The 9,042-nt window shown below is 39.1% G+C and overlaps 2 protein-coding genes across 2 annotated transcripts; both read right to left on the minus strand.

Annotated features, from left to right (window-relative positions):
- Positions 4,779-5,593, minus strand: LOC107636959. The gene is made up of 2 exons (XM_016340428.1): positions 5,041-5,593; positions 4,779-4,915 (listed from the first exon to the last, which is right to left on the minus strand). Exons 1-2 carry the CDS (start codon positions 5,591-5,593, stop codon positions 4,779-4,781), a joined length of 690 nt encoding a protein of 229 aa, XP_016195914.1.
- LOC107636960 lies at positions 5,600-5,917 on the minus strand. The gene has a single exon (XM_016340429.1). It carries the CDS (start codon positions 5,915-5,917, stop codon positions 5,600-5,602), a length of 318 nt encoding a protein of 105 aa, XP_016195915.1.

Below are 9,042 nucleotides of genomic sequence, written 5' to 3' on the forward strand. Positions count from 1 at the left end.
ATATATACTCAAAATGGTGCCATAAATGTTCGGTACAGGGTACTCTTCTTCTTTTGCTGATGATTCAACACTGCTGCTTCACATAGCTGCAACAATCACATACACATTTTGTAACCTCAATTTGGTAAAACACTTTTTTTTAGAAAGTCATACACAACTATATTATTACTAAAACAAAAAAGAGATAGTTGTATCATCACACTATCACCATTAAAGCAAAACATAAACAAACAAAATCACTAGTAACAAAAATGTGTGTATTTATTATGTATATAAATGATAATGCATGCCTTTTGTTGCTATCTCTTGAGTCTTGCATTCTCTTCCAGCAAATGATCCACTTTAAACTGTAATTCCCTCGTATATGCCTGAAATAATACACAGCAAAACCAAAAAAAATGAAGACTTGAAGCAAAAAACAAAAGAAAAAATTGTACCTCATGAAAGCTTTGTGAAGTTACTCATCTGCAACAGAACAAAAATAATCAAAGATGATATGACTACAACTTCCATCAAAGCTTTTTTATTTTTTATACAATGATATATTAAAGATCCTAGTTCAGTTCATGGAAACCTTTACAAAGTAGGAACAAATCCTCACCTCAATGACTGGGAACGACATGAGAATTAGTTCCACAAGATTTGATAGCTTCGATCGCACTATCGTAGCTTCAATCGAAGCTTCCAAAGTCTTTCGCTCGCTCGCCTTACAGATCTACTCAGCTAGCGCCACCGGGTCCGCGCCCAAACCGCTCTCTGAGTGCTTCAAGCCGCTGGAGCAAAAGCAGAATCAGCGGCAGCAACCGCCGTGAAAGACGACGCAGAAGCGGAAGATCTAAAGCATTACTCATCCGAGAGGCGAGAGCTACACGAATTGAGAAGCTCCACGATCACCTCATCCTCATAACTCCACCGGCGACGCTTTCATGGTGGAGACATGGCGGCAACGGCGGCGAGGAGATGAATGGCAGTGGCTAGAATCGATATTTTAGGGTCCAGACTTTCGTTCTCTCTCTCTCTTAGAACTCTTCTGATTTTTCTGAGTATATACCCATTTTGGTCCTCAAAGAATTTCAGACTAGACACTTTAGTCCCCAACTAAAATTAATTATTCGATTGGTCCCTAACAATTAATTCGGTCAGTCACTTAAGTTATTTATTCCATTAATTCTAACGAAGGACAAAATAGTCCCTGACAACTCTAACAGGGGACAAAATGGTCCCTGATCTCCTTTATTCGGAAACAACACTATTATCTCCCAATTTCCATCATATCTCGCATAACACTAACAGTCTAGCATTGTAACTTCAAACTACACAATGCACACTCTATAAATTTAATGTTCGCAAGAAAAAAAATCCTCCACGGGTTGAGTTGCTGATGTGGTTTGTAATTTTAGAAAGATTGAATACTAGAGATAGATTATGTAAGTTTAAGATTGTACCAGAAGCAGAATCTTTTTGTGTCTTATGTAAGGATAGATTGAAGATGGTACATCACTTATTTTTTTTATGTGATTGTATATGAAAGTTGTGGGGATCAATCTTGGTGGATTGGAGTGTGATTTGGTTTTGGCCAGGATCAATCTTTTGCTCCCTGCTTGCTGTTTTATGCTAGTTTTTATGTTTTCTTTGTAGTTATTGCTCTGTTTTTGTTACTATTTTTTGGAACTACGCCCACTTTTTTTGGAATTGGGTGGAGATATAATTATCTAAAAAAAAGAAAAAAAAATTCTCAACTTGTTCTCAACCAACTCATACTCAGAAAACTAATGCCTATGTCTCTCAACTAGTTGTCGTCTTCGATGGATCCCATGAATCCAGATAGCAAGTCATTTGTTAAGACTCCGAAAAAGAAGGAATGAAGTACTCGTTGTCTATTTCAAATGAGAATTTGCATATGATGTTGAAGGATAATCTTCTCATGATGTCCTAATGTCCAACAATCTATATTGATTGCCGGAGAGTGGAGAAAGGCGTGCGCTTGGAGTAGTTGTGGAACTTGGTCTTGAGGATGTCGTGGACGTTGTGGGGGTTGGAATGATGTTATCAAAGACGTGGAAGTGGATGCTTTTGGTGGGTGAAGTGCAGAGGAGGTGGATGTACCAATCACAAAGATTTAGGAAGTGTATGGTCTATGACATGTTGAGGTAGGTGCGACACGTGTGACAATTACACCATGATTTAATTTTGGAGCTAAAGAGGAGGAAGAAAAAGATGAAAAAAAAAAGACTGTGAAGGTGAAGAAGGAGAGTATGAATGTTAGGGTTATGCGAGATATGATAAAAATTGGGGAACAACAGTGTCGTTTTCGAATATAGGGGTCAGGGATCATTTTGTCCCTTGTTAGAGTTGTCAGAGATCATTTTGTCCATGTTAGAATTTTCAGGGACCATTTTGTCTTCCGTTAGAGTTGACGGAGCCAAGGACCTAAGTGACTGACGGAATTAATTGTTAGGGACCAATCGAGTAATTAATTTTAGTTGGAGACTAAAATGTCTAGTTTGAAATTCTTTGAGGACCAAAATGGGTATATACTTGATTTTTCTTTTGTATGTTCAGTTAAAATTTGTTTGGTTTGGCCTTTTAATAATTAATTGAGTTAAGAATATTATAATAGTGGGAATTTTTATTATATTATTTAAAATTATCATAAATAAAATATACTATAATAAAATATACTATAGAAGTTTTAATAACTCCTACTAAAAAACCTCCACAAACAAATAAAAATTCTGTAGTGTCAGGTAGCATATCAAACAAAAGAAGGCAATAATAAGGCCAATGGTTAAGAAAAATTCATGGCACATTTGCATGTTCCAAAAACCATTGATATGCTTATCTCTTGAAAACCTTGTTAAGGAAAATGACCGGTTAAAAAGTATAAATCTCAAGAAAAACAAGATAATAATAAGAACTACCTAAAAGGGTTGAAGAGTCAACCACACAATGGATTTGATCATTGAAGAAATGCAAAAAAGACAGAGTGGGAATCTAAAATTTGAAGTCTTTGTGTGTGGTGGGTCCTATAAACTCATTCTCAACACCAAAGAGTTGTTTCAAAGGAGAGAACTTTCCATGAAGTGTTAAGGGCCACCCTTCCAGTCAAATGTTAATAATACAAAGGTAAAGAAACAAATGCATTATCATGAATCCTTAAACTATGGATTTGCTATAAGCGTGGGATAGGGGATGTATTCAAGGAATAACCTTGTGGTAAAAGGTATAAATATTACAATGAGCTAAACAAAAATAATAAAAAATATAATTATAAGAATAGTTTATCAAAATTGGCAGGGTGTACAATACTAAAAAGAATGTACCCCCTAACTGAAGCTAACGCCTGCCTCATAATTATGTAATCCTTCAGGGTTCCACAGGACTTGAAAAGCTAGGCCATGCCCCTGATTGAAGAAGCTCTTTACTAATGATGTTGACAAATAAACTAACCACTGTCTTTACTCTGATTTAATTCTTGGAAAAAGGACTTCCTAGCCTCGTACGTTGACCAGCAGATTGCGGCTGCAAGAGCATGGAACAACATCCTTCGAATCCATTCTCGCATGAGCCCTCTGTATCCATCCTTTTTCACTATTGTTTTTAAAACTTCTGCAATTGAACCATTTTCGAACCTATCGCATCCACAGACACCCTGCACCATAAACCGATATCATGATACTCCCTCCCTTCGGCATATATGATAAAAATACCAACTATGATATTGGTTGTGCAGAAGCTGATAGGGTACATACAAAGGAATAACACATGTATCTATATGCATAACATAAAATTTCTTGCATGTATCTTAGCCTTGAAATGAGAATCAGATGGGTCATAATCAAAGACTAACTATTACTAACATAATCAATGGTAGACTAGCAATTTTTACAGTTTGAGATTAAATACCTGATTAGTAACTCTCTTTCTCTCAACTCATTCCTTGTCCGTTCGCTGTGAACTTCTTGACTAAATATATTTTGGACTATTTTCAACTCGATTCACACAAGTACATTAAACTTACACCTCAGAATACGACTCTACCCTTGAATATATGAATAATTTTGAAGTGCTGGTTTCATAATATCATATTTTTTTATCAAGTTTATAAAGCATAGTACCAATCATAAATAAAATCCCAGCTCCAACTACCATTTCTTTCTTGATATTTGTTAAATTAAGTTGAGCAGGGTAAGTTATATTTTAAGAAGGGAAAACATGATTTGTACGAAACTGAGCCAACAAGGCAATAGCATATAGATAGATCCAAACTTACAGGCTAAGTGTTGTAGGGTATGTAGTATATACTAGATAGACACTTCAACGCAGCATCAAACTTCCCATGAAACCAACATTACCAAACGATCAATTAAAATGATATTCATAGTTACACTTAAACGGCAGCAAGTCTCTTAGGAGACCACTGGATCCTGGGACCAAGGCCATTTCTGGCCACGTAGATAACCTACTCCCAAGATATGTTTGGTTAGAGGGTAGAGAAGGGTTATGGAGGAAAATGTGTTTCGTTTCTAAGAAAATGAAATTAAAAAAAAAAGGGGGGGTTAATTTTATCTTAATCATCATTTATCGGATAACAAGAATCTAAGCTCAACCCCACCACAAATACATCAGGTCCATTCAAGGCAGCTTGTAATCACATCCTCAAGTTTATAATGTTATTACTCCCTTCACACAGGTTACAGATTCGTGAGAAGAGAGCACACTGTTCACAGGTTAGAACCTCGCACTCAGCATCCTAACACCCCACTAATCGGAACAAACTATTTCTCCATATTCCCTTCATCCATACAAATCGAATCTGAACTGAGATATAATTTTTCTCCTCCAGGAATGATAGCCATCAAATGGTTGTTGACCTCTTCAACAATGTCCAGCGTGGGAGCCAGTATAGTTCTTACTTTGAAAAAATCATTTGAGACATGTTATTCAAAATATTTGGATAAGAAAAATAAACCAACTCATCAAATGTCTGGTCCGAAGAAGGAATAACAATATCTCCTGGAAGACATATCTCAGATTCACCATCCATATCGTTACCTATTAAACCATCACCAACTTTCAATAAACACTCACCAAATTGCTTTGTCTCATCTTGATCTGAAGCAGTCGTCCCTACAAAGAGTCTCATGTTTTTTGTTAGTTTGAGCACCTGACAAAACTTCCAAAAGCAAGACGAATTAACGGTTGAATGAATGATATCTTGTCTCGATCCTCGTAGAATGACAGGAAGAAATTGTCTAAAGTCTCCATCTAGTACAACCACTTTTCCTCCAAAGGGCGAATCTTTGTTATATGTTAGAGAAAATCTCATGATATCACCCAAGCATTTATCAAGCGCTTCATAGCAATACCTTCTAACCATTAGAGCCTCATCCCAAATTATAAGTTTGGCTTTCAATAGCAGCATTGTTAGAGGGGAACCAGGTTTGATATTACATACAGAATCCTCAGTTATATTCAGCGGTATTTTGAACCTTGAGTGTGTCGTTCTTCCATTGGGAAGAAGTAAAGATGTAATACCACTTGAAGTAATGTTTGACACAATATCACCCCTTGAGCAAATCTCAGCAGACATAAGGTTCTAGAGAAATGCTTTTCCAGTACTCCCATGACCATACACAAAGAAAAAACCCCCTTCATCACAATATATAGCTGTAACAATTTTATCGAATGCATATTTCTGCTCAGGTGTTGCGATGGCTAACATGTTTGAGGCATTTTTCTTTAAATCATCCCTGTTAAAGTTTAGCTCTTCCCTGATAACCCTTTCGGTTAACAAAGAACTATCAACTTCAGTTGCTAAAGGCATAGAAGGATAGTCTTTCAAGGTTTTATCATAGGAATGTAAGATCTTGTCTATATCCATTAAGCACAACTGCTTAATCTCATCATCTGACATGGTTAATTCTACATATTATACGATACTATAAAAATTCAATCAAACTAACAATGATCAATAATGCAGAACTTTTATAATTGCAATTAATAAAAACTCACTCCTCATGTTCATCACGGTTCTCTGTCGATACAAAATATCATCTGAGAGTTCATGCTAACATCTATTCCAAACATGTTCTGGTCTTGAGATATTGTTGGATGTTAATAGAATGACAAATAACCTCCTAACAGAAGAACTTTACTGATCAGGAAAAAGCTGATCAAATTGTGCCGGCCAATGACCTAGTTAAATTTGCAAATCTCTACTGTGAACTCAAATTTCCAGTTTTTGTGGAAAAGCGGCACCTCTACTTGGAAAGGACGCTCAGAATACCAACCAAATTAAAGAAGTACACTGAAAAGTAGATCAAATAGAGAGGTTGGGTATTTGTTGAGAGGGATCTGACAGAGGTAAACGCATCATGGGTGCGTGAGTTCTATTGTAACTATTACAAGACAACCCTTGATGTTGTGCAGCTTAGGGGCAAGCAAATCTTGGTCACAGAGGAGGCAATAGAGGATATCCTCCACTTCCAGCCTAAAATAGACGATGCAGATGGTTATCAGAAGGCTGAGGAGTCCATTAGGTTTATGAGTTTTGATTGGGACGCTGTTAGGCGTACCATAGCCATTGACCCTGATGTTCCACGGGCTATGGGAAAGTCGAAGTCAACTCCAAGGGGTATCAAGATTATTTATCTCAATGATGAAGCTAGGCTGTGGCAGCAAATACTGAGCAATTATGTTATGCCTAGTACTCACGAGTCAGAGGTGCCAGCTGCTATGATCATCCTCATTTGGTGCGTTATGGAAGGAAAGGACCTATACCTTCCACGGTTCATCAGAAAGTACAAGTCTCGAGTTCATGTCAGAGGCACCCTGCCATTTCCATACTTGATCACCTAGATGGCCCGCCGAGTTGAGGTGCCTTGGGAGTTGGAGGATGAGAGGCCACCAATTGCCGACTGCAAGAAGGTCATTCCGCACGGCAAGCGGTTCGGACCTCTAGGCCACCAACCACCTTCTCTTACTTCCTCTACTGATGCGGCCACATCCTCAGTAGCACCTTCAGTGCCTGCAGCACCACCCGCATCCACAGCACCATCATTCACCTCTCAGCCAGTCTACCATCTAGCGTACCGCCTCTTTGAGCGCCTTGATCAGATGGAGCGCTGCAACTAGCGGCGTCATGAGCAGTCTGAGCGTCGCAATAAGAAACGCTATGAACATCTGAAGCTGATGGTGAGGTCGGGCCGCCCTGACATCCCCTCCGAGCCTGATACACCCTCAGAGCACTCTGAGGAGGAGGATGAGCAGGAGGAGGATGCACAAAAGGAGGACCAGCAGCAGGACAGCACGAGGAGCCTCAGTTTGAGCAGCCTGCAGAGCCACAGGCACCTACACAGCCAGAGCCCACAGCGCCAGTGGTATGCGAAATTGTTACTTAGGTTGTGAATTGTTGTTCGAAATTGATTCCCTGGCAATGGCACCAAAAACGGATGCACAGAACCATGGTCTAAACATATCTTCACAACTTCGCATAACTAACCAGCAAGTGCACTGGGTCGTCCAAGTAATACCTTACGTGAGTAAGGGTCGAATCCCACGGAGATTGTTGGTATGAAGCAAGCTATAGTCACCTTGTAAATCTCAGTCAGGTGGATATAAAATAGTTATGGAGTTTTCGAAAATAAACAATAAACTAAGGATAGAAATACTTATGTAAATCATTGGTGAAAATTTCAGATAAGCGTATGGAGATGCAATCGTTCCTCTGAACCTCCGCTTTCCTGCTGTCTTCATCCAATCAGTCTCACTCCTTTATATGGCTGGCTTTATGTAAGGATGTCACCGGTGCCAATGGCTACTTTCGATCTCTCTCGGGAAAATGGTCCAAATGCTCTGTCACAGCACGGCTAATCGTCTGGAGGCATCACCTTTGTCGTTGGTTACCTCCTATTCCCCCCTGTGAAAATGGTCCGATGCGCTGTCACTGCATGGCTAATCATCTTGGAGGTTCTCGGTCATACTGGAATAGAATTTACTATTCTTTTGCGTCTGTCACTACGCCCAGCACTCGCGAGTTTGGAGTTCGTCACAGTCATTCAATCCCAGAGTCCTACTCGAAATACCACGGACAAGGTTTAGACTTTCCGGACTCTCATGAATGCCGCCATCAATCTAGCTTATACCACAGAGATTCTGATTAAGAGATCTAAGAGATACTCATTCAATCTAAGGTAGAACGGAAATGGTTGTCAGGCACATGTTCATAGGGAATGATGATGATTGTCACGTTCATCACATTCAGGTTGAGGTACGAATGAATATCTTAGAAGCGAATTAAGATGAATTGAATAGAAAACAGTAGTACTTTGCATTAATCTTTGAGGAACAGCAGAGCTCCACACCTTAATCTATGGAGTGTAGAAACTCTATCATTGAAAATACATAAGTGAAAGGTCCAGGCATGGCCGAGAGGCCAGCCCCTCTGATCTAAGAACCAGGCGTCCAAAGATGTCTAATACAATAGTAAAAAGTCCTATTTATACTAAACTAGTTACTAGGGTTTACAGAAGTAAGTAATTGATGCATAAATCCACTTCCGGGGCCCACTTGGTGTGTGCTTGGGCTGAGCTTGAATGTTACACGTGCAGAGACTCTTTCTGGAGTTGAACGCCAGGTTGTAACGTATTTCTGGCGTTCAACTCTGGTTTGTGACTTGTTTCTGGCGTTTAACTCCAGACAGCAGCATAGAACTGGCGTTCAATGCCCTTTTACGTCGTCTAAACTCGTTCAAAGTATGGACTATTATACATTTCTGAAAAGCCCTAGATGTCTACTTTCCAACGCAATTAGAAGCGCGCCATTTTGAGTTCTGTAGCTCCAGGAAATCTATTTTGAGTGCAGGGAGGTCAGAATCCAACAGCATCAGCAGTCCTTCTTCAACCTCTGAATCTGATTTTTGCTCAAGTCCCTCAATTTCAGTCAGAAAATACCTGAAATCACAGAAAAATACACAAACTCATAGTAAAGTCCAAAAATGTGAATTTAACATAAAAACTAACAAAAACATCCCTAAAAGTA

This window comes from Arachis ipaensis, chromosome B04 (genome assembly GCF_000816755.2).
Source record: "Arachis ipaensis cultivar K30076 chromosome B04, Araip1.1, whole genome shotgun sequence".
Taxonomy (NCBI): Eukaryota; Viridiplantae; Streptophyta; class Magnoliopsida; order Fabales; family Fabaceae; genus Arachis; species Arachis ipaensis.

What these genes read in the sequence shown, in the direction of transcription:
- LOC107636959 (XM_016340428.1), bottom strand. Translation starts at nt 5,593, where the DNA reads ATGTCTGCTGAGATTTGCTCAAGGGGTGATATTGTGTCAAACATTACT. An exon ending in AATAGGTAACGATATGGATG is followed by an intron (nt 4,916 to 5,040) that starts GTGAATCTGAGA and finishes ATTTTTTCAAAG; the next exon opens with TAAGAACTATACTGGCTCCC.
- LOC107636960 (XM_016340429.1), bottom strand. Translation starts at nt 5,917, where the DNA reads ATGTCAGATGATGAGATTAAGCAGTTGTGCTTAATGGATATAGACAAG.